Genomic DNA, 25,747 nt, shown 5'->3' with positions numbered 1-25,747 from the left:
CCCCATACATTTATTGGTTCTTAGCCTTGTTTAGAGCTAATTTCAACTGTAAAAAAAATCATTGCTCATCTTCACTCATTTGTTTCTCTTTCTTCCCACCTGTGGAACAACTTCACCATACTCTTCAATTTCATTCTTCCCTCCAGGTCTTAAAGACAGCTGTTCACCACCATCTCAGATGGTCCCAAATCCTGAACTATGATCTTTTCTACCCTCGTTAACCCCACTCAAATCCCTTCTCCTTCCAATTTCCAGTTTTCCCTCCTTGGAGTTTTCTTCTGTGTCTATCTTGTCCACCCCATGCATGCATGCTTTGCATCCTGTTTTTTTTTAATGTTACGTCCTCATCCGTTCACTGTACTTGATCTTCCACGAGCCTCGACTACGCATTAAAAAAACAAAAACCTCAAGACCAATCAAATTTCCAACTCGTAGACCCCACCCATGTTGTTGTTTCTCAAGATGGCACTGGGAAAGGTGTTCTGGGAACTCTCGTTTATGCAGGTTTATTTGAGGACAACATAATATCCTTTTTAGCTCACCTGAAACGTAGTTCTGGGGTGCTTATGGGATGGTGCATCGTCCGTATGTCCTTCCGTTCATTCACAAACATTTGCAACTTCTCTGAAACTGCACATACGATTTTTATGAAACTTCACCACAACCTTCATCACCCTGTCTGTACCAAAGATTGTTTGTGGTATTAAAAAAAATTTGGGTCTGCAGGGCAGTTGCCTCCTAAAATAGGTATTTGCTTTCTTATCAAAAACTACACGGGCAATTCCGATGAAACTTGACTCCAAACTTCATCACCGATAATGTACCAAAGATTGTTTGTGGTATTAAAAAAAATTGGGATCTACAGGGGGGGGCTTCCTAAAAGAGATATTTGGTTTCTTTTCAGAAACTACGCACACAATTCTGATGAAACTTCACCACAACTTTCATCACCCGTGATGTACCAAAGTTTGTTCATGACATTAGAAAAATCAGGGTGGAAGAGGGTGTCCCCCAAAATATGTATTTCCTTTCTTCTCCGAAACTACACACACAATTTCGATGAAACTTCTCCACAACCTTCATCACCTGTGATGTACCAAAGTTTGTTCATGAAATTGGAAAAATTGCGGTCTCAGGGGGGTGTAAAGGGGGAGTTGCCCCCTAAAATATGTATTTGCTTTTTTTTCTCCCAAACTACACACACACACACTTTCAATTAAAGTTGACCACAGCCTTCATCACCCGTGATGTACCAAAGTTTGTTCATGGCATTAATAAAAAATTCATAGGTATTTCCTTCTCCATCACATATTTTGTGGGTCACCCATGGCCAGCAGTGGTTCCCTGGTTATCTTATCCAGCCGCTAACAGGTGATTGCCCAGGGGTATTACCCCTCTGTTTTGTGTTATTCAGTATTGAATGGCATCTGCCAATGTTATCGCAACATATTAGTCTAGCAGAAACTGGGTTTAACCTTTGAAAGTGGTCTATATTTTTGTTCTTGGTATCGTTTGAAAGCACACAACCTCCTCATTAAAAAGCGGCCGAGTAACATCTCGTCACCCTTGAGCGTTTTCAGTATTTCAATATTGCGTCCAAGATGGCTGCCAAATTTCTAATTCATATGTTATATAGCTGCACCAATACAACATGGAGCAGTGATGTTTTGATGGACTTCCACATTTTCTGGGTCAAGGAATGTGAAGAAAGTATTTTCAAGCCTGTATATTAAATAGTTAGTGCCATCATCAAGATGGCAAATGGCGTCGAAGATGGCTGCCCAAAAATACTACATCCTACAATTCAAATTTTAAGCCACATGGAATTGTGATCCTTTGGTTCATGTTTAGTTTTTTCAGGGCAAGAAATGTAATAGAAACACTGGGACATGCATTTTATTTCTAAAATACATCATTCAGTATGTACTGTATATTATGAAAGAAAATTGGATTACAATGAGACAATCACATCTCATTATTATTAACAAAGGTAAATTTGTAGCCTGAAAGAACTGACATTTTAAGGAGCCGACAATGCATTATTAGTTCTTTAATCCTACTATTATTGTTTAACTATGCTCAAATTATACAACATTTCCTTCCATGACATGCCTGGTTTGGGCTTAATGGTTAGAATGGCAGGTTTTGGATCCTCGGGTCCTGAGTTCAAATCCCGCTTCTCTGTTGAATTAATACAAGGTGGGATTAACTCGGCCTGTCATCCTTCCGAGTTCGGCAAAATGAGTGCCAGCATGCTGGTATACTGTGTCGGAATGGCAACCCGTTCAGGATTGTGCCCAATAGCCAAGGAGACTTTTGAAGCAGCACCAACGCTCTGCACAGAGTATGGTCCCAATGTCCTCTCTCTCCTTCTATGACGAGCACAAAAGACTGTGCTCGGCAAATTTGCACTTTTGCAACCACACCTTAAGGTGTGGCATGGACTGTCATCACTTTTACAGTTTCACTTTATCAATCACAAGACAGCATCAAGTGCAAGAGCAATGTTGGCTTGCACTGTTACAGGCACCAAAGATTTGGTAATCATCCTTTTTCTAGCCATACATTTCAACATCATGGTCTGGTGGGTCTCTGTTTCACAAATCACCATATACTTGTTTGATAATGTTCTTGCTTCACATTTTCAAGAAATGCTTCAGTTGTGAGTGGTATTGAACTCAGTTTTGGAGGTAATGTGCAACCTTTACCGGTTTTGGAAGTCCAAACTGCCATTTGTGCTTCTGACATGGTGTTACAGCCTGCTACTCTATAACAAGCAGTCATTAATTCAGTGGTTTGCTTCATGGCATCTGACATTGGAACATCCATTCTTCCAAGAAGAGACAATGGGGTCATTCCATGTCAAATCATCAAAGAATCTGCCGTCATCTCTCAGATTTTTGTAAAACTTTGGGAACCAATTGGGACCCATGAAAATCGGCAAGAACTCAAATATTTTTGCTAACAGCCTCTTAATTAGTGAGATACAGACTAACGAAATTTGGACTAATTAGCATGACGTCGCGAATTCAAATGGCCATATCTCTAAAAGTATAACACCTAGAGAGCTGGTTTTGGTGTCATTTTAAAGGTATTTTCATGCCCTATGAATTTGTCTGGGCAACATTTTCCTACCTCCAACCACAAAAATGTTATCACAAAATATAAACTTCAATCGTGAATCCCCAAAAAATGTATCCTTCAAATTTCCTCAAATTCATCCCAGAGGTACCTTATGATGTCAAGAAGCTTCCACATAAGTTTTGTGATGGGCACTCCAATAGTTTCTGAGATATGAGCAATAATGTACATGTACGTATGGCATATAGGTTCGAAAATCAGCATTTGTAATGTCTTATACAATCATTCTAACCTAGCCATGACATGGAACACAGGGAACGACCATCAATTGCTTTGAAGTATCATATACTTTCATTTTCAACTGGGCCTGAGGGGAAGAAACAAGTGCTGCTGTTGCTGCATTGAAGAGGAAATTGAAAGCCTAAGTCAGGTTAGTGAACACTGTGTACTTGAACTCACTTATTGATTGTATAATACATTACAAATGCTGATTTTCGAACCTATATGCCATACGTACATGTACATTATTGCTCATATCTCAGAAACTATTGGAGTGCCCATCACAAAATTTATCTGGAAGCTTCTTGACATCATAAGGTACCTCTGGGATGAATTTGAGGAAATTTGAAGAATACATTTTTTGGGGATTCACAATTGAAGTTTATATTTTGTGATAACTTTTTTGTGGTTGGAGGTAGGAAAATGTTGCCCAGACAAATTCATAGGGCATGAAAATACCTTTAAAATGACACCAAAACCAGCTCTCTAAGTGTTATACTTTTAGAGATATGGCCATTTGAATTTGCGACGTCGTGCTAATTAGTCCAAAGTTCGTTAGTCTGTATCTCACTAATTAAGAGGCTGTTAGCAAAAATATTTGAGTTCTTGCCGTTTTTCATGGGTCCCAATTGGTTCCCAATACAAAGTTTTTGCAAAAATCTGAGAGATGACGGCAGATTCTTTGATGATTTGACATGGAATGACCCAATGACCAGAGCAAAGAACCTTAAGAGATGTACCTTTACCTTTGCTAAAGTAGCATGCAAGTGTCACACACAGACAATGCATAAGCTGCCATTAGCCCATCGATGATTGTTCTATGCTTGTAAGAAGTTTTCCCAATATCAATGTTGTCTCTCTTCTATTGAGGACTCCATAGTTACCAAGGTTTGAATGGTCTCAGTGAGGTAATAATGCAATAGTAGTACGAATACATCTGTGTCATCTGACATAACAGTGATTCCCTGGCGTTGGTCTTTGACAACAAGGAGAAGTTGCTCAGCTGCAATCACATCTGCCTCCTCATGGGTTGTGTCCACGTCATGTCTGTAAATGACCACTCCACCATTACTGATCTCTGCAGGAGTCTTCCCTTGGTCAGTTATCACAAACGTGTGACCTGAGACGTTTCTTCTGAAACAAAGCATCCTTTTGTAAGCTCTGTGCAAATCATCTCGATCAGTTGCACCTTGTTTACTGTGATCCTCAGGACCACCTTCTGTGGTGACAATTTCATGTCCAGTTCAAGTTTATGTACTCTGCTTGCTTTTCTTGCTCTCATTGACCTTGTTGCACCCTTGCTACTGCATGGATAGTGTCAGTCAAATATGGGGTCCACATCTTCTGTCATCAGTGTTTTCTCAATATTTCTGAAGTTGACAATGTAATTTCTGACAGTACCTCCTGCTGACCAATGGATGACCCAAAATACTGCTGAACCATCAATGATTGTACCTGCAGTAATTCCTGGTCTAGCTGATACTATGAACTTGCAGCTGATTCTTGAGTGGAGCTTTTGCTTTTGAGATGCACATTTCTCCAGTGTCCATGAACATTGATGAAGGAATATGTGCAACTTCATGAGCGAGGACATCATGGATGTGAACATCATAAGAACTTGTCTGCAGTCCCATCATGCATGAATATGTCAGTTTGGTATCAAAGACTTTCACTTTGCCAGCAGCCTGGTGTTGGCTTCGTGGTTAGTGTGGCTGGCTTGGGATCTTAGACTCCTGCGTTTGAGCCCTGTTGGCTGCTAAATGAACACCAGGTGGGGTTGACTCAACCTGTCATCCTTCTGAGGTTGGCAAAATGAGTACCAGTGTACATGTAGAGGGGCACAGTGGCGCTTCCAAGAAATGATAGCTACCCGGCAGCAAAGCTGCCATATACAAGGACAGAACTTTGCCAGCTTGAACATGTTTTTTGGTAACATTCACTTTGGTGATTTTCTTGGAAATGGTTCCATAGAATCCTTGAGGCCACCCTTTTTCAAATTGTTACATTTGCTGTGCATCCGCTGTTAATGATTCATGCACATTTACAGATGGTAGACCCACTCTCCCAGTCCCTATATTGACAATATTCTCCAGGAGTTGCTCTGCATTAATGGGATTGATGAGGTTCTGAAGTTTCTTTCTAATCTCACTCCTGTCCTGTGCATTGCTTTCGATGCATGCACTACTCTATTATTTGTGTCTGGTCTGGAATGTTTGGCTGCTGCCATCAATCATATCAGCCAGACTAGTTTCTAATGAGCTGCAGATGTGAAGGCCAAGTGCTCATAATCTTCAGTGTCTTGGGTTTTAGTCAGTCAGGTCAGGTATGGGAGCATGCGCTGGAGCAGCGCGTCGCTGCATCCACTTTCTGCCGGTACTCCAAGGGCCTTCGTCTTGCCATCGCTCAGGCAGATGCCTGGCCCATCCCCATCTCCATGAGATGCTGATCAACCTGCTGCAACTATGAGGCACGTGGTCGGGCCATTGGCCTCCTCCACTCATGAGGCTCCTTCGCTGAGAGAATCTTGTGAGCAGGATCAGCGTCAAGAAAACGAGCCACATGTCCATACAGCCATAGCTGATGCTCACAGACTATGTAGGTAACAAATCTCATTTGAATCTCGCTCAGAAACCGCTTGTTTGACACAAAGTCCAACCAGCAATTTCCAAGGATTTTCCAAAGAGACCTGGTACCAAAGGAATGAAGTCTCTGTCTCAGATCCCTGGTTGGAGTCCAGTGTCACATCCAGAGAGCAAGACTGGGAGCACCAAGGGCATGAAGAGTCGGACTTTCGTCTTCCTGCACAGGTACTGGCAGCACCACACCCCATGATCCAGTACTCCCCAGGCTCGAACCAGATGTCTGTTGACCTCTGGCTAACAGCCAGCAGAGACATGAATATCACTGCCTATGTAAGTGACTCTCTCCGTGACCTCAACATCCTCACCACAAACAGGTACAGACAGGATAGCAGCATCCAAGATGTCATTGAAAGCCTGGACCTTAGTTTTGATCCAGGAAACCTGTAATACCAGCGGCTCAGACTCCTCATTCAGCACCTCGTGGGCCCTCAAAAGGATATCCAGAGTCTCCGCAAAGATGACTGCATCATCTGCGAAATCAAGGTCAGAGATCTTGACATTACCAAATGATGCACCGCAGCCTCATCCCTCTGACATCCTCCCAAAAATCCAGTCCCGACATGTGCTGAAAAGTGTGGGGGCTAATACACACCCCTAAGGAATTCCAGTAACAACTGCAAATAAGTCAGAGATGGTATCACCACATCTCACAGCACTCTGTGCCAGAGTATAGTCCAGACATCACACTGATCAGTATTAGTGGCACCCCACGTTGACCAAGAATCCTCCAGAGGACATCCCGATTCACTGAATCAAATGCTTTACAGAGATCAATATAGGCTGCAAGCAGCCACTGCCGAAACTCTCATCTGCGTTTGATGAGTAGCCGAAAGGGCAACGATACGGTCAATCGTTGACCTCTTTGGTGTAAAGTACGACTGCTCAAGCAGATGGTGGCGAACCCTATCAAAAATTATCCGAGCAAAGACCTTGACCAGCACTGAGAGCAGTGTCACCCCTCTGTAGTTGTTGCAGTCCTGGCGATCACCCTTCCCTTTCCAGAGAGGGACATAAAGGCCAGTCAGTTGGGATAATGTCTCTGTTCCAGGAACAGCACAGAACTGCATGCACTGACATGAGTACAACATTTCCACCAGCCTTGAGAAGTTCAGCATGGATGCCACAGATGCCAAGAGCTTAAACCCATTTTAACCGGTTCACCACAGCCTGTGTTTCCACAAACGAAGGTGGATCACAGTTGATTGGAGAGTTAATAATAGGGATTGTAACACCCCTGACATCCAACTCAATAGCTGGTGGATCAGCCTGGCACAGCCACTCAAAGTAACCGGTCCAGCAGGCCTTCACTTTGGACTCCTCTCTTTCAAGAGCCACCACCCTCCGCTCTCACTGCAGCACACCGAGGGACAGGCTTGGAGGAACACAATGTCCAATTCCCCGGGAAGCAGGACAAGAATCACTTGACCACAGGTGATGCTCTACCCTTTCACAGATTCCTCGCACATCGGCCTCCTCGCCACCCTCAGCGCACGTACAGTTTTACGCCTCAACTCCCTGAACAGCTTAGCTCTGCAATTAAGCCTGGCCCTGCGACTGATCATTGGTATCCAGTGTCCCTTGGGAAACAAAATTCTTCTTCGCCCTTCGGTGAGTTCCAAGACCTCCACCGGCAATATCAAGGATGGTGGTCTTCAAGGCACTTCACAACTCTTCAGGATTCTCCAAAGCACCCAGACACCCCAAGTCCACTCTCAGCCTGTTCAAAAACTCCTCAGCTACCTCTCATCCTTGAGCTTGCCAACATCCAGCCTCGGCTGAGATGGTATCATTCTCCCAGATTTATGCTGCAACTTCAGAGTTGCTGCCACAACCCTGTGCTCGGTATTGAGGAACTGAGCACACCGGTAGACCCTGCAGTTCTGGATCATCCTTTAACGACCAGCAACAAGCACTTGGTCAATCTCCTTTGCCCCTCCACCAGTGTTGGGATACCATGTCCAGCGATGAGCATGTGTGCGCTGACACCATTAACCAGCCACCCTAAGTCCATGACTTCTTGCAAAGTCAAGGAACTTAGTACTATTCTGGTTCACAGTTCCAGACTAATGGAGACAAACACAGGTCTCATAACCATCCCTTTCAGTTCCATTCGGTGCAATGAAATCCCCCAAGACTCCAAGATATCTCGCCTGTGGGACTGATCAACCACAGACTCGAGTGTGGCATTGAATGCGTCCTTCACGGTGAGATCACTCGCCTCAGTCAGAGCATAGACAGAGACCATGGAAACGACAACCAACAAGTGACTAATCCTTTGTCTCATAATATGCTCGTTGACCGGTGTTACCTCAATTGTCATTGGGCTCAGCTACAGCAACTCCTTGAGCATGGTAACCATCAGAGCGACCAGACCAACAGTAGTTGTAACCACCTGCTCTGGTCTCGCCACTATCCGGACTCCGAACCTCAGAGAGTGCTGCAATACCGATGTTCAAATGCTTGCTCTCAGATGATAACAGAGACCGGTGATCATCCTCTCTTTGGGATAGGACATACCAAGCAACCACCCTAAGGGACCACCTCAGGTTAACCCAAGGAGACCGCCCTCTGGTGGAGGACACTTCAGCAACACCCCGACACACTACCATAATCTGACCCGGGAAAGTTACCCCGTGGTTTTTCCTCTTATCACAAAATAGCGGGAGTCACGAAGGCTTTGCCCCAATCCAGTCATCTGGTGAGCTGCCCTGTGGAGGGAAGCTGCACAGGAGGTACTCCCATGGAGTGGGTTTTCAATTTTCTTTGTGTTTTGAGAAGTGAAGGATTTTTCGGTGGCCGGAGTGCAAATCCTGCCACCAACCTCCTCAAAAAAGTAACCCAACTGCTGGAGGATGTCCTCAGACACAGTTGGGCACTAGATGTTGATGGCCGTTGGCTCACAAGGAGCTCCTCTGCCCTTTGACAGGTTTTGTTTTTAATCTTTCTGAGTGTCCATATAACTGCGAATGTTTCATTGGACAACAGTCCTGGGAGTGTGTCATGGGCACAATATACCTCCTGAACTGGGAGTGTGTCATGTGACAACAGTGCAGGAGAGGCAAAGCCAGGAATTCTGGTGTGTTATGTTGGTGTAACAGTAGCAATGCAGCCAGAATGTTTCCCACACCATGATGGTCATCCTGATTTGACTGATACCTGAAGGAACCCTATGATGTAAAAGTCTCCCCGTCTAGGACTGAAGGGTATTTTCCCCAACAGGCATGGTGAAAATGAGGGATTCGGGGAAAGGGGACATGGTCCCCCTTCCTGAAGTGGTATGGTTATGGGGAGCACAACCTAATTTAACGGCATGCTCCTTATGTTTCATGAAGTGTTTTGTCTCCATCTGGCCGTTGGTGTCTGAGAAGATTTTAAATAAATTACCTGAATTTGAGGCAAAATTGCCCTTTTCAACCTCTTACAAGGGGTGGATCTGAATGGGGAGCACAACCCCATGATTCCTTTCTGTTGTGATGCATCGTACCAAATTTGTTCCATATCAGTCATGGAGTTTGTGAGGAAAATATGTTTTTGTGAATATGAGGGGAGGGAGGCCGAGGCCCCCTTTCCAGGGGACTTATGGCCATGGGGAGCACAATTTAAGGTTCGGGCATGGTCCCGATGCCTCGTGGCGAGTTCGGTCTGGATTTATCTTGTGGTTTCTGAGATTTTTAAAGAAAATACCGATATTTGGGCAAAACCCCCCTTTCACCCTCTTTATAGGGGGCGTATCCAGATGGGGAGCACACATCCATGAGACCTTGCTGTCCTGATGCATCGCACCAAATTTGGTCCATATCGATCGGGTAGTTTGTGAGGAGAATATGTTTTAGTCAAATGTTAATAGACGAACGGCTAGAACGGCCAGACCCACTCTGAGCTTATTTCGGAGAAATAACCGGAAAAGGACTTCACAGATTAAGATTCTCCAACTCGTAATCGCTCTTTTCTTCCCATCCTTCAGACAGTTCTCTTTTGGATTGATACTTTACCAATAGCTCAACCCCAAACCTTAACGGACTAGTCTTTTGTGTGGTATCTTTTCAAATGTGTTCTGGAAGTCGTGTTTATTACATCAACAGCAAGCACTCCCTCTATAATTTCAATCACTCACTTGTAGAATTGCAACCAATTTGTTAAACATTATATCTCTTTTAACCCATGGTGACTTTCTTTATTTGATTGGTTTCATTTCCATACATTTATGGTGGGAAGCCTGTAGCTCATGGGATGCTTGCAGCCCATAACACATCTACCTCCAGCCCCCATCTTCTGTTTTTTAAAATTCTCAGGAACTACATTCTGTGAAAAAGAAAAAAATACCCACAAAGTCCTGAATCACCAGTTGATATGAATGAGACTTCCAACAACTGCAGAACTATATGCCATAAGGAACCCAAGCATGTCTTGATTCTGATGAGTTCAAAGGAATAATCTTAACTTCAGTGGAGTTTGTTCCAAGATTTTTCAAGACGTGTATGGTGCTGCGGCCTTACTCATCTATGCCATACTACAACAAGGTAGATTGCCATGGATGAACCAGTAGCATCTCCCCATCGCCGAAGGTAAGTAAAACCAGACCTTTATTAGTGGTCGGAATTGTAAAGCGGCGATTCTCTGTGACAATCCTACTGAAACTCAGTCTTCATGTGCCTTCCTCCTCATCGAAAGGAAAGGCTATCAAGCATTTCTATTTGCATAGGAGTTTAGCATTTCATTCAAATTTCATGTGTAGACAGAAACTTTACGATACAACCATACAGCATAAATGTATACCATAAATTTTATGTGAGAACAAGTGTTCTACATTTAGTGAGTAAACTGATCACATTTGTGAGTACTGTACTGTACTGTAATGTAACGACTAAGATTCTAATTTCCGACTTTGGTTTATGCTGTAAGAAAGGATCGATTTGTTGAAAATAAAATGAAAATAAGAAAGAAATGGAGGATAGATTTGTTACATGGTTTGGTTGATTCGATGGTGAAGAGCTGAATTTGTCAACTTCAAAAAGCGATGAAGGAAATTAAAATGTATAATTAGGGTACCCAGTCAAATGGACTGGGTAACCGATTGTTTTTCTTCTGTTTATTATTATTCATTTTCCGCCGGCAATTTACAGGTTGTTTCGCTTTAAAAATCACTTTCTCAGGAACACTAAGTCCGATCGACACAAAATTTTCACCATAGTATGTATCTTTTTTGATAGCATACTTAATTAATAACTAGGATGTTATAGGTCACGTGATACGGGCGCCATCTTGAAAAAAACCGATAAACTTTGGACCTCTGTATCTCTGAAACTGTGCAATGGAAAAAAAATTTCGCTTGATACATTTTACTAAGCTCCCTATAGGGAACACGTGTGATTTTTCATGACGTCATCGGTGAAGCGGTATGCCGATGAAAATTCATCAAGTAGAACGCTGGAAAAATCTGAAATTTCTTGAGCCTCATCTACACATAAATTCACCGTAGAAAAAATTTGTTGTGACGTCATTGGTCACGTGATTCGGCAGCCATCTAGTTTTGAAAAAAAAAAATTTCAAAAATCTTCTCCAGAACAGCTGTACAGATTGAGGCGAAACTTTACACATACATTTCCCATGAGGTCCTTTTTCAAGTTTGTTAATTTCTTATTGATAGGTCACATGGTTTGGCGGCCATCTTGAATTTACCCTAAAACTTTCAAACATCTTCTTCTCTAGAACGCCTTGTCAGATCAAGGGGAAACTTCACACGTATATTCTGGACGTGTAGGCGATATAAGTTTGTTAATGAATAATTGATAGGTCACATGGTTTGGCAGCCATGTTGGATTTAAGAAAAATATTAAATAATGTTTTCTCTGGAACTCCTTAAGCTATCGAAGCAAAAATATGCAACTGCCATCTTCCATCAGGTAAAAATTTATAACGTCAGAAGTCACATGGTTTGGCAGCCATCTTGGATAGAAAAACAGACATCCGATTTACACGAAACTTCACACACTTGTTACAGTCCACGAAAGGAAGGAGAATTTAAATTTATCATGTCATAGGTCACATGGTTCGTCAGCCATCTTGGCTGGAAAATTAATAAATTTTAAATATCTTCTTCTCCAGAACAGCTGGACAGATTGAGGTGAACCTTTACACATATATTCCCCATTAGGTCCTTTATCAAGTTTGTTAATTTCTTATTGATCGGTCACATGGTTTGGTGGCCATCTTGAATTTACCCTAAAACCTTCAAACATTTCTCCAGAACGGCTGGTCCGATCAAGGGGTAACTTCACATACCTGTTGTTCAGGTGTAGTGAATACAAGTTTGTTAATTTCTAATTGATAGGTCACATGGTTTGGCAGCCATGTTGGATTTAAGAAAAAATATTAAATAATGTTTTCTCTGGAACTGCTTAACCTATCAAAGCGAAAATTTGCAACTGTCATCTTCCATGATGTCTGCATACATGGTAAAAATTATGACGTCACAAGTTACATGGTTTGGCCATCTTGGATATAAAAACGCACCTTTTCTGATTAACACGAAACTTCACAGACGTGTTCCACTACAAGGTTGGAAGCAGAATGTAAATTTGTGATGTCATAGGTCACATGGTTCGTCAGCCATCTTGGATTGAAAATTAATAAATTTTAAACAATCATCTTCTCCAGAACGGTCGGACAGATTGAGATGACACTTTACACATATATTCGCAATGAGGTCCTTTTTCAAGTTTGTTAATTTCTTCTTGATAGGTCACATGGTTTGGTGGCCATCTTGAATTTACCATAAAACCTTCAAACATCTTCTCCAGAACGGCTGGTCCGATCAAGGGGAACTTCACATACCTATTGCTCACGAGTAGTGAATACAAGTTTGTTAATTTCTAATTGATAGGTCACATGGTTTGGCAGCCATGTTGGATTTAAGAACATATTAAATAATGTTTTCTCTGGAACTGCTTAACCTATCGAAGTGAAAATTTGCAACTGTCATCTTCCATGATGTCTACATACATGGTAAAAATTATGACTTCACAAGTCACAGGGTTTGGCGGCCATCTTGGATAGAAAAACGCACCTTTTCCGATTAACACGAAACGTCACATACCTGTTTCACTACACGGTTGGAAGCAGAATGTAAATCTGTGATGTCATAGGTCACATGGTTCCTCAGCCATCTTGGATTGAAAATTAATAACTTTAAAAGTCTTCTTCTCTGAAACGGCTGAACAAATCGAGGGGAAACTCCAGCAGTATGACCGACTCTCCATGACGAATAAAAAATTCTCACCACCTTTTGATGTACGAGACATCGTTTGGCAGCCTTAGTGCATTGAAGGAAAAATATTAATTAATGTTTACTCTGGAACTACTGCATCAATAAATGTGAAACATCAGAGTTATGATGGAACAGTCATGTGGAATGAAGGTTTTAAATTTCAACTCGATCAGGCCCAGGGTTTGGCATCCATGTTGGATTGAAGGGGAAATATTAATTAATGTTTACTCTGGAACTGCTGTCAATATATGTGAAACTTCAAAATTATTATTTAGCCCACATGTGAAGCACAGTTTTAAAATTTCAACCCGATCGGCCACACGGTTTGGCAGCAAGAATTATTTAATTATTTGAATTTGAGAACTTTTAGATTTTTTTTTTTTTTTACAGAAGGCTCATTTGGCTGTACCTGCATGCATTTGAGGGTACAGGAACAACAATTCAATTGATACCGCCAATGTCCCCAGGAAAAAGGGCGAACTGCATACATAATTTATAGATTGAACACTTTGTGCTACCCAATTCGTAACTCGTCAGTCCCGCGCTGTATTGAAGCAGGGCTGTGTTTGTATCACTCTTAAAGAATGTTTTCTCTGCAACCACTTATCCTATCAAAGCGAAACTTTGCGACTATCATCTCCAGAAAGTCTCACGTTGTATCAAAGGCGGACGTCTGGGTACCCGGTCATCACTGCCAGCAGTTATAAAGCGGCAGTTCTAGTTTTGGTTTGTAATTGTGGTTCTTAAAAGTAGGGGGTCGTCTTTTCAGGGACATACCTGCCCACTTTGATTCGCTTTGATTGCCCTCAACTCATTTAAATTTTAAAAGGTTCATATCATTCCTAATCAATATTTCAAAGGTACTCCCGACGATTTAAGTTAAAGCAACAGGTCAGTCATTCTACTTCCGTGAACACGTATTGCGTGTTTGTTTGTTTTTTTTCTCACTCCAAATCACTACTCCAACAGAGAAACACGTGTGTTTCATCAAATAATGTCAAAGTTAGCTTGCAATAAGCAAAACAACACTCGTATTACGCAAGGAATCCTATTCGTGCTAAATAGAAGCGTTTTTGACACAAAAGCTTTTCCCCAAATACGTTATTTGTTCCCAATTTCTATTCTCATGAAAAACGTGGGTGTTTCATCAAATGGTGTGTACTTTAACCACTATTAAGCAAAACAACATTTCTATTACTATACACGAGGAACTTTATTCATGCAAAAATTACTTTGTTTAATAGAAGCGTTTTTGGCACAAAAGCTTGTCCCGAATATGTTTTGTTTTCCAAATTGCTATTCTAATGCAGAACCGCATGCATTACTTATCAGCATTGCATTTGCTACACTCCAAAGTGTGACTACTTTACTCACAATATACTGTGAACATCACAATCGCTTGCATTAACTAATCTTCTGAGTGTCTCTACCCATTCACTTTGATGTGTGGTATCCGTTCCTGGTGGCTTTATATGATGAAGGCAAAATGTACGTGGTCTGTGATCTGCACATGGAAATTCAACACTTCTGATTCAGGTGCTCTGGCTGGAATCGCCTGCACTGACCATGATCGGAAAGACTTCGACCTCGTATAGAAAGGATACTGCATCAAAAACAATTTGTTTGAGAACTTTTTTAAGAAAAAGAAAGCTTAACCTTGTAATATAACTTGCTTTACATCAGCATGTTTGCCCACTCCAAAATATGAATGTTTTAGAAATAGTCATGACAAGGAAGATCAGCTAAGTTTTCATTATATTCTGATATTGTCCAGAATATCAAAACTGTGACAAAACTTTGCTACCATAATGTTGCATATTTGATATTGTAAATCTTGAACCACAGTAAATTTTGCACATTGTGTAGACTTGTACAGTACTTCATTTTGTTGCTTATTTATTATGTTTTGCTTTAATTTTTCACTTGTCTTTGTGTCAAGTTGCATAACATTTCATGGCTGTCTTACAGATGATCCAGCCAATATGAATGATGGTTTGGATGTTGTCCAAAGTGATGCAATGGGACGAAGGGCCTTTTTGAATGAAGATGTTGAGGCAGTAATGGCACAGTCTGAACAAATACCGTGCGATCTCAAAACAGCATCAGTGAAGTTCTCAAAAATGCTGGCCAATGTTGGACCTCCAACATCATGGTGGGAGAGGGAAATAGCAGCCATCGAACCTAGAAAGATGCCACTTGATGCAGAAGCAGCAGAACAGATAGAGAGAAACGTGTGGGCTACTGTAGCAGTGGCAGTGCAACCTGGAAGTGTGTCATGTCACAATACAGGAGAGGAGCAGTCAGGAAGTCTGGTGTGTGATGTAGGAGTAGCAGCAGCAATGTATCCAGGACGTTTCCCACACCATGACAGTCATCCTGATTTGATTTCATTTGACATAGAAGTAGAAGATGTGCAGCAAAAAATATGCAGTCGGATATGTCTTCCATTGTTGCAGAAGCAACGATGAAAACAGAAAACATACCGTGTGACATACAGCCTGGAAGGATACCTTGTGGTGCTGAAGCATCAGTGATGCAGAGTGGAAATATACCGTTTGAATTTGCAACAGTCACTGCATGTTTGCGAATGGTGCAGCGTGATGACAAAGCAGCAGGGAAACAGACAGCACACTTGCCATATACCATGGAAGAAGCAAAAATGCAATCAGACAGTATGTCTTGTGATGTGGGTGCAGCAGCAGTACAACAATATAGGATACCATACGCAATTGACACATCACTGATGCAGCCACAAAGAGTGACATGCAATGTTGAAGCAACAGACCCAGGAAACAACCAAAGCATCAAGGTAGCATCAGCAAGAATGCAACCAGAAAGTAAGCCTGGCAATATAACCGCAGCACTTCAACCAGACATTAAGCCCTGCAATGTTGGAATTTTGATGCTGCAATCAGAAAGAATGCCCTGTGACATGGACACTTCCAGTACAGGAACTATACCAGTACATCAAGAAACAATGTTGTATGGTAATGGAGGATTGCAAATGCCACCTGAAGTTTTGTTGAATTATCTTGGAGCACCCTTACAACCACAAATCATGCCAATGACTGTTGGATCTCCAGGAAGTATGCTGTGGAATCAAACAACTACAGGATTACAGCCCGAAAAGGTGGAGAATGGTTTTGGGTCATTAGCAGTGCAGCCAGGCTACATGCCTTGTGATGTGGGAGAATTGTCACATGCAGAAAGGACTGCATATGAAGTTGAGTTAGCAGTACTGCAACCAAAAAGGATATCCAATGAAAATATTCAAGCAGAAAGGGTACCATGTGATGTTGTGACATCAACAATGTGGCAACAAAGTATGCAATCAAATTTTGGTCAATCTTTGATACAACAAAGAGAGCAGTCCATCTTTGAAACCACAGAACTGCTGCCAATAAGTATGAGATACAATGTCGAAGCATCAGTGAAACAACCAAAGGAAATGTCACCTATCAAAAAAGCAGCAGTGCAGATAGAAATGATGCCACGTGATGTTGAACCAGCAGTGGTTCGGCCGAGCACATCATGCAAATTTGATTTAGCAGGATTGCATTTGGAAAGTGTGCACCACCACATGAGAGCAGAAATAATGCAGCCAGGAAGAGCTTCATGCGATATTGGAACAGCTGTGCAGCAAGAAATTATGGCAAGTAACGGGGTATCATCGACAAAGTCAGAAAGAAAAGTACACAATGTTGGAGCAGTGGTAATGAAATATCGTGAAAATGAGCATTATGATGTGGGATCAGAAGCAACACAACAAACAAAAGTATACAGTCCCAGAGCACTGGCAATGCAGCCACATCAGATGCCGTGTGATTTTGTCCCGCCAGTGGTACGGCAAGAAAGAACGTCATGCAGCATCGATGTAGCAATGCAGTCCAAAAAGATACCGTGTGATTTTGCAGCAACAGTGCCACAGCCAGAAAAAATGCCTTCCCACATCAAAGCGGCAACAATGCACTTAGAAAGTGTGTCATGTGGCGTCACTCCAGCAGCATTACAGCCTCAAAGGACAAGAGGTGATGTTGCTCTCGCAGCAACAACAGTACGGCCAGAAAATATTACGAGTGATGCTGCAAGAGCAGTGGTGCGACTGGAACGGATGCCGTGTTGTGTTTCAGCTGCAACATTAAAGTCAGAAAGTATGTCGTGTGATTTTACAACAGCATCAGCACTCCAGCCAGAAAGTAGAGCACTTGATTTTGATTCAGACAATTGCCTCGGAAGTTGGGATCCCATGCACCAAGATTTCTGCTCGGAGTGGAATAACTATGCTGTGGACTCAGAACGGTTGAGCGTGGCATTATCAACCGGCTTTGTGATTCCAGATAAAGACAATGCTTGCCGTCTGTGGAAACGTGGACACTGCTGGAGAGGAAAAGCATGTCGCTTTGAACATGCATTGCCAGACCCAACAGGTTCACCCGATTTTACTTTATCATTTGATGGTTTTACAGAAATGTCTAACAAGATTTAGCTGTCAGGTTAATACTACAACAAAAAGTCTTCTGCTTTTGTGGTGTGGTCAATTAATCTTGGTTAGGGGTGTTTTTTATTTATTTAATAAAGCTGCCCAAAAGCCTAAGATATTTCTGTTTGCTGCAAATAAATAATGTTTAGTTCAGTGTATGTATGTTTTGTCATACAGCAAATGTTTTATTTAGTTAATCTCATTATTAGAGTGTAATTTGTAATAAATTCATGATTGCAAAGTTTGCGTACGGAAGCTGCATATTTTCCCAAGCGATCAAGCATGTGATTAATACAACATGTTTACTCGTTATACAGTATACTGTTGCTGTAATAAAAATGGCAAATGCAGATCTCACCGAAAACCAATAGTTTTGATGAAAGTCTTGCTGAAAAGTCCAATAACCGGTGTAGAAAACTTACAGGATCCAACAAAAGTTGTGGCTGTGAAGGTTTTCTAACATTTCTGGTTGAAGTGAATATTTGGTATGCCTCCACCGATGAAGTCGCAGGTGGCATTATGTTTTCGGGTTGTCCGTCCAGCTGTCCGCTAGCGTGCATAACACGCCCAACTTTTTCGAAAATATTAGAACTCGAAATCGGCGGTATGATTTTTTCGTTCCATTTCCAGAATAATTGTTTTTTTGTAAAATTTCACCAAATTCCGAAATCATCTACCGTGTCCACTTCGGCCTGGAATTTTGTTCTAAATCGACTTCCGAGACAAAATGAGAAACTCCCACTCGGCCCCACTAAAAACCCTATCGATTCATATCCATCAACACCAAGTCCTCAAAGACATAAAACAATAAGAAACTACTTATTGGACAAACCAAAGTGAGTTTAATTCACATAGTCAGGCCAAACAGATGCCTTCAGTTGTCAAGTAACAAGTCAGCATTCAGATGTGGCAACTTTGTTCAGTCTATGATTTCGACTTGCGCTTCCTAAGATTTGGAGCCATTTTTTGTCTTGTTCCACGACTTGCAGAACACACTGATATTTCTCTTCCATTCTGGCAGATTGCAGGAAGTCCGTGCTCAGTTTCACCGCCCTTTCAGCAGCATCGTTTGTCATGTTGAATGATCTCGCTTTACATTTGGATGTCATAAATGAGGTGAGATCATCCCACTTATCGACGTCCTCCAACAGAAAATCGCTGTCAAGATCGAGTAATCTGAACATGAACCACGAGTCCTCGGTTACAAGGTCAGCAAGTTTTGTTTGGATCTTTATATCAGCTGGAAAGGTAGGTTTTCCAAATCCAGTGCCAAAACACTCCTTGGGCAAGTTCTGCATCAGATCGTCGTCTGGTTTCAAATCAATGAGTTTGTCAGCAAGCCCACGTCATTCACTCTCAGGGACAAGTTCGCTGAATAAGGCCAACGGCACCATTTCTGTGGTGAGATTACTACTGGATTTAGGGGTGGCCAGGTGGGGCCATGGCCCCGGGGCCCCCCACAATTTTGATGACATTTTGAAAATCCGTTGAAAATGTGCTTCCAAAGTTTTATTGTCGGTGAATGAAGATTGTAAACTCTTTGTAAGGATATCTTTTCAAAATTGTCCGTCATTGTGAGGGTCCTTTTCAAGCTTTGGCTTTTTCAAGCCGTTTCTTCCACGGTCCACAGAACGGATCCAACATGGTCAAAAATTCCCGGGGCAAGCCTCGGGCATTGGGGTCCGCATTCGGATCTTTTTTTGGATCGATCATCGATGCTTCGGATGGTTGAGCGTGACCAACTAACTACGACACTGCCCGCCAGAGCCCAGCAAGCACAGACGGAATACAGAGGTCCAGCCAGAGGAGAGGTGAAAAGGTGAAAGTCGATGTGGTAAAACTAGGCCAGGCCAGCACAGCACACGGCTGGCAGGGTTAGTATTGTACACACTGAAACTGCGACTGGCAGGGAACGCTGTCAGTACCCTGCTTACTGGCGCGCACAGCACAGTAACACGGTGTGACTTTCTATGTTCTAGGTGTGTGAAACAAACTTGTTGTTCGTGATTCTGGTACGTCCCACGTGCACTCTGACAATATCTCGGTTACTCGGTACCTACCAGCTGCAGAAACCACAATGAGCGGCTTCAGTGACGACAGGCACAAATCCAGGGCTCCACGGAAATATGACAGTGGCGCTCAAAAGCGGAAACGTTCCAAGGAAAAAGATGAAAGACACTAAGGCCGTCGTCGACAAGACCCAGAAAATCTCAGAGTTTTTCACTCCTGCACAAACAGGCGATTCGTCCATGACAGAGGCTGGAACACCAACAGAGACGGAACAAGCGGATTTGGCAACACAACCCCCGCGTCAAGATTTGCCCAACATCTCGGAAGGTTCCACCGATGAAGAACATGCATCAGATGAAGAAGCGAGAGATATACTGACTGATTGTGGAACTGGCTTTGCCAATTGCATTGGATGTTGGCCTCCTGAGCAACCGTCATCAGAGATGATCGACTACTGGGCATCACGAGATTTGGAGCCGCTGCAGAATTCGACTGGTCCCTTTGATTCATCCATACAGTTCGTTGAAGGTGGGAAATGCTGCTGCTCCAAGAATCTTTTTTACCATAGACTACAAAACGGAGTGTCCGTGAAAAGGTCCTGGCTTTACTTCTCCACATCAACCGAAAAACTGTACTGCATCGCTTGCAAGCTCTCTGGAGGCGCTACTGCCCTGGGCGGGGAAGGATTCAATGACTGGAAGCATGCCAGTCGTTCTATTGAGGTGCATGAGCGTTCGCATGTACATTGTGCGAATATCATCCGCTTGTCAGACAGAGCAACATCCGCAGGTCATGTAGACACTGAACTCGTCAAACAGGTGAGTGAGATTGTGTCCTATTGGTGGGAGGTTCTGAAACGAAGTGTGAGCGTGATATCGTTTCTCGCTGAGCGTGGTTTAGCGTTCCGTGGATCGGATGGAATTGTTGGATTACGGACAAATGGTAACTACCTTGGTTTAATGGAATTACTTACGGAATACGATCCATTTTTGGCGCAGCACATTCAGAAATATGCCAACCAATGTAGTGGCCACACCAACTACTTATCATCTACGACATGTGAAGAGTTGGTCTCTATCATCGGAAAATATGTTCTGGAAAACATCGTCACTTGTGTGAAAGAGGCAAAATACTTCTTATCTCTGTGTCAGTCGATTCTACTCCTGACATAAGCCACATCGACCAGCTCACAGTTATTCTACGATACATCGAGAACGAGGCTCCAGTGGAGCGTTTGATGACCTTTCTGAGCAATACAGGACACACTGGACTCCAGCAAGTGACGGCATTACTGGGTTTTTTGAAAGCCACTGCATTGGACATCGCTAACTGCCGAGGACAATCTTACGATAACGTATCTAATATGAGTGGCCGATACAATGGGATGCAGGGAATGATCAAACAGGAGAACCCTCTAGCAATATTTGTGCCATGCATGACGCACTCACTGAACTTAGTCGGTCAGTCGGCCGTGGGATGCTGTAGACCTGCAGCAGCATTCTTTGAATTCGTGGAACAAGTGTATGTATTTTTTACAGCTTTCACGTCGCGCTACGCCAGATTATTTGACGCCCTGAAAGCCAAAGGTCTGCAAGTACCAAAGCGCCTCAGCGACACTCGCTGGTCGGCTCATTCTGATGCAACCCAAGCTCTTGTAGACGGTTACAGCGAAATCATGGATGTCCTCGATGAAATCGCAAACGATGAACAATTGAATAGTGAAACGAGAAACACCGCCGAGACACTTCACCAAACGATGTGCACGCTCGAGATAGGGTTCGATGCTGGTTTCTGGTCTACTGTCCCTGGTAGAATTGATCGTACGAGTAAAACCCTTCAGTCGCAAGCTACCGATCTCAACACAGCTGTGCAGCTCCTCAAGTCACTGGCGAGCTTCGAGCAGTCATTACGCGATCAGTTTGATACATTCGTTGTTGACGGAGTGGAGCGCTCAGGTACGGAGGAATTCACTCGCGGATCGCGTAGACGAAAGCGTAATGTCCGCCTCGCTCCCTTGGACTACGGACACACTCCAGAAGTAGAACTAGATGCCAAGGAGTCCTTTTGCATCAGTGGATATGTTGCAGTGATCGACGTACTGCTGTCGCAGTTGGAAAAGCGTACAAACGCTTTCAGTGAGATGAGCGACAGATTTGGATTCCTGCATGCTCTTGTTCAACTCGAAGTGGAGCAGATTCGAGAGTCATGCTCGAAGCTCGTCGAGTTGTATCGGGAAGATCTATCACCTGACCTCACAGAAGAAATGATTCAGTTTCAAGCCATGATGAAGGAGTCAGAGCCAGACTCCGGCCGTACTGAACTCGAGATGTAGAGTTTTCTCATCGAGCAAAAACTCGCTGATACTTTCCCAAACGTGGAAGTGCTGCTTCGGATTTACCTCTCACTGATGGTGTCGAACTGCTCCGGGAAGCGCTCGTTTTCGAAACTCAAGCTTATCAAGAACCATCTTTGCTCCACGATGGAGCAGCAGAGACTGGTCAATCTGACCATCATTTCAACCGAATCTGACGTGCTCAATTCCATGCAGGTTGACAGTATCATATCCGAGTTCGCTACCGCGAAGTCGCGCAGGAAGTTTGTCCATTGATTAAGGCACTGTGTGTATGTTCAATGATGTGGATGACACTGCCGCATATTTGCGGTCGCTGGAAGTCGGCTATTAATCACCATTTCGGATTTCTCTTGCCCAGAGGGATTTTAGAAGTTATAAGATTTTTAGTCGAAGTTCGTAGTATGATTAATGACAGCGCGTCGTTTGTTATTTTCTTATATTGGTCCATCTCTATCTCTTACTCTTGCAGCAACAGCATTTTTGTGATTTGATTTTAGAAGGAGCTCAGAGATAAGTCATCAGCTCATAGATAAGTCACCAGCCATATCAATAACAATCCGTCCATCTTTTCATATTGTCAGATTTAATTGTAATTTATGAACATATATGCCAAATCATTCCTGATCAGTATCTGCCATATCTTTTGATACAAGTTCAGTTGTTGATGAAAAAGCAGTTATAATTTAAGTTGTTGATTAATCTCCAAATTTGGGGGCCCCCCACAATCATTGTGCCCACGGCCCCCCACATGGTAAATCCGGCCCTGGGTGAGATACCATGAATGTCGTTTGAAGGCTTTTCTAGCGCTGTCTGAGATTGGCTCACTGATTTTAGCGTACCGTAGTATGTCCTTGTAAAGGGTCAAATCATTCCATGGCGAGTCAGTAGCGCGAGAACAGGTCGCCCACCACTTGAAATAAATCAGCACCACGAACGTTACGAATTCTCGTATCTTGGGGACCTGCTTCCGTGTCGTAACAGTACCAAGCGGTGATGTCTCTATTTGCTGTGCCAGTAATGCCATTTTCAACGAATAGATGACTTTTGCCATCCATCTGGCCTTTTGAATCGCTCCTGTCCGACGGAAATTGAAATTGCCTTCATTCTGGCCCAGATACGCGTATACAAGCTTGGCGAACTCTTCGTAGTCCTCCCTCTTATACTCTATACTGGAGGCCGCGATGATCAGAGTTTCAGCTCTCCAGTCCTGGATGAGGACTTGCGCTTCATCGTCATAGGAATCAATATTGAACGTACACAATAACACATCATTAGTGTGTGGTACAGAGTCAAAATTCGTGCAAAATCTCTGAAATACAGACACATCAGGTGATTTGGATGACTCAATGTTGAGATCACAAAAAACGTGTTCGATTATGAGCTCGCCTACATGGTGTTGACAGGCGGACCACAACAGCGCTCTTCCTAGGTCGTTCTGGATGGCAATGCATGCAGTGCAAACATGACCAGTGTTACTTGATGTGGTGTCAAACACCACATTCACAATATTTTCAGTGCAGTTCCAGGAACTCACCAATTCCATAGTATGCTCACTGATAATCTCACCAGCATGTCAGTCACTTCCCGTTGGATAATGGGGAGTGTCCAGTAATTTCACATCTGTGGAATCACCAACAAGAACTGCCATTCGTTCCCCAGTCACGTGTTGATTTGTCAGTGACTTCCTTTTCTTTGAGTCCCAGTGAAACAATGCTACCTCGGGTGGCATCCACAACTCCTTCACCGATTTAGCAATCTTCCCTCCAATTGATATTCTGGCCCTATCTGCACTAGATTACGACATGCAAACTTTGGACGAGTCCCCTCCACATTCCTCAATCACAGCTGCTGTGAAAGATGCTTGCTGTGTCGGAGTCATGTTCATTCACGTACCTAATGATACCAAACGTGGAGATTTGAGAATGTCGTGTGGAATGAATGCCGATGTCCCAGGGCAGGATCTTCAATGGTGGCTCCATTTGGGCGCGAGTGAATCAGATATGGTGGGCTCAGTGCTATTGTCTTCTGCTCCCTCACTAGCACTATCCTCCAGCTGAACTCGTGAGTGAAAATCCTCCATTTCCACATCAGAAGGGCATTTTCTATTGGCTTCTTTCTGCTTCCGCTCTTCACTTCTTTGGATCTGATGAGCCAACTTCTTGTCATGACAAACAAATGAAGCCACACGATCTGTTTTTATCGATTTTAGGAATCCTATATCTTCAGTGTTTTTCATCATTGTTTCAGCATAAGGTGTCCACAACGAAAATGTTTGCTGGAAGCTCAACTGATTCCCTTCTAATTTTGCCATGATTGCTGGTGACTATCTTCTTTCAATCGGAGTTTCTCGCAGTTTGGCGTTTCGATCCACTAATGCAATTATTTTCTCACATACTCGTTTTGAGGATATCATTGGTATGATCGCTTTGTGGTAAAATGGCACGATCTTTTCCAGGACGATTTTCGTGATATCACGTTTTGTGAAATTTTCGGTTAGTCTCTGCATCTGATGGTATTTGAAACACCCCAACACTTGCTCATTTGTGGACAACCTCAAACCTGTGATTTCAGCATCCTCGATCGTTATTTTGGCTCCCAAACTGAATATCTGGCTTTGGCGACATATTCCTGGCTTACCTTTGTCCTTGCACGCATCTTGTGCTTGGTTTTCCATCACTTATACGACAAGAAATACGAGAAAATGAAATACAGCCTGTAAAATAGCTCCGACAACTCGATGACAGGAACCTGGATTTCCCAGAAGTGCAAGTTTCGTTTTCAGAGAATGGTTTGTGGTATGAAACGAAGTGAAAAAAACTTTCAACTGAGTATTTTGGGGTCATAAGATGTTGTAAGTTGTAAGCAATGTAGAATGGTTCAACGTTAAAATCAACTTTATCGTGGACCCGGTAGATGACCTCGCAAAGTTCTGATATTTTTATGCGTCATTTGTTTCATTGATAGGAAAATAGAAAACACCCCGCCGATGCAGAATTTTGACATCGGGGCGTCTGATGCGCATTACTGTCCGCCCTTCCGTTATAGGTTTTCTTTTCCACAATAACTTAAGAATGGCTGAAAGGATCCAAGTCAAACTTGGTAGAAGTATGTATAATGATGTAAAGATAAACTGATGAGATTATGGGGTCAGTATGTCAAAAGTCAGAGGTCCCGTCAAGTAAAAATTCTGTTACCACGCTAACTTGTGAACCAGTGATGGGATTTTGACAAAACTAGGTATAAGTATATATTACAATGCAAATATGAACTGATTAGATTTTCAGCATCAAGAGGTTAAAGGTCAGAAATCAAGTTAGATAAAAATGTGATTCTTGAGAACAGCTGAAGGGATTTAAATAAAATTTGTTTCAAGTATGTATAATGATGGAATAATGTGGGTGGAGGCAGATCGTGACATCGAAGAGTGCCATTCTAGTTTTATTTTGAGGTACACCTTGATTTACAAAAGAAAGTTCCATTCTTGATAAAAGTCCTCTTGCCAATCATATTGTTTTTCTTTTGCTTGCATTGATGAATTACAATCGTTTTTCCATTCTATTATTTTGGTGATTCGTTTTGCCACAGCTAAAGAACACCTTTATCTTTCCTCACATATCATTAGTTTTGCACGTCAT

General features: G+C 42.7%; 1 protein-coding gene and 1 pseudogene across 1 annotated transcript in view; one reads left to right on the top strand and one right to left on the bottom strand.

The window, feature by feature from the left end:
• LOC147029445 (uncharacterized) overlaps positions 1–18,016 on the top strand; it is a 127,741-nt gene extending 109,725 nt beyond the window's left edge. Inside the window, 2 exon segments of the mRNA XM_085872124.1 lie at positions 15,238–15,690; positions 15,693–18,016. Of these exon segments, the coding sequence (XP_085728250.1) occupies positions 15,238–15,690; positions 15,693–17,755 (2,516 nt within the window). The 3' untranslated portion in view covers positions 17,756–18,016.
• A 657-nt stretch (positions 18,017–18,673) lies between these two features.
• LOC147029444 (uncharacterized) lies at positions 18,674–24,786 on the bottom strand (annotated as a pseudogene).
• Positions 24,787–25,747: the final 961 nt, after the last annotated feature.

The sequence above is a fragment of the Eptatretus burgeri genome, chromosome 3 (genome assembly GCF_056783735.1).
Source record: "Eptatretus burgeri isolate ZD-2024b chromosome 3, Ebu_testis_v1, whole genome shotgun sequence".
Classification (NCBI taxonomy): Eukaryota; Metazoa; Chordata; class Myxini; order Myxiniformes; family Myxinidae; genus Eptatretus; species Eptatretus burgeri.
The sequence above is the reverse complement of the archived record's forward strand: the minus strand, read 5'-3'. Positions and strand labels throughout refer to the sequence as shown.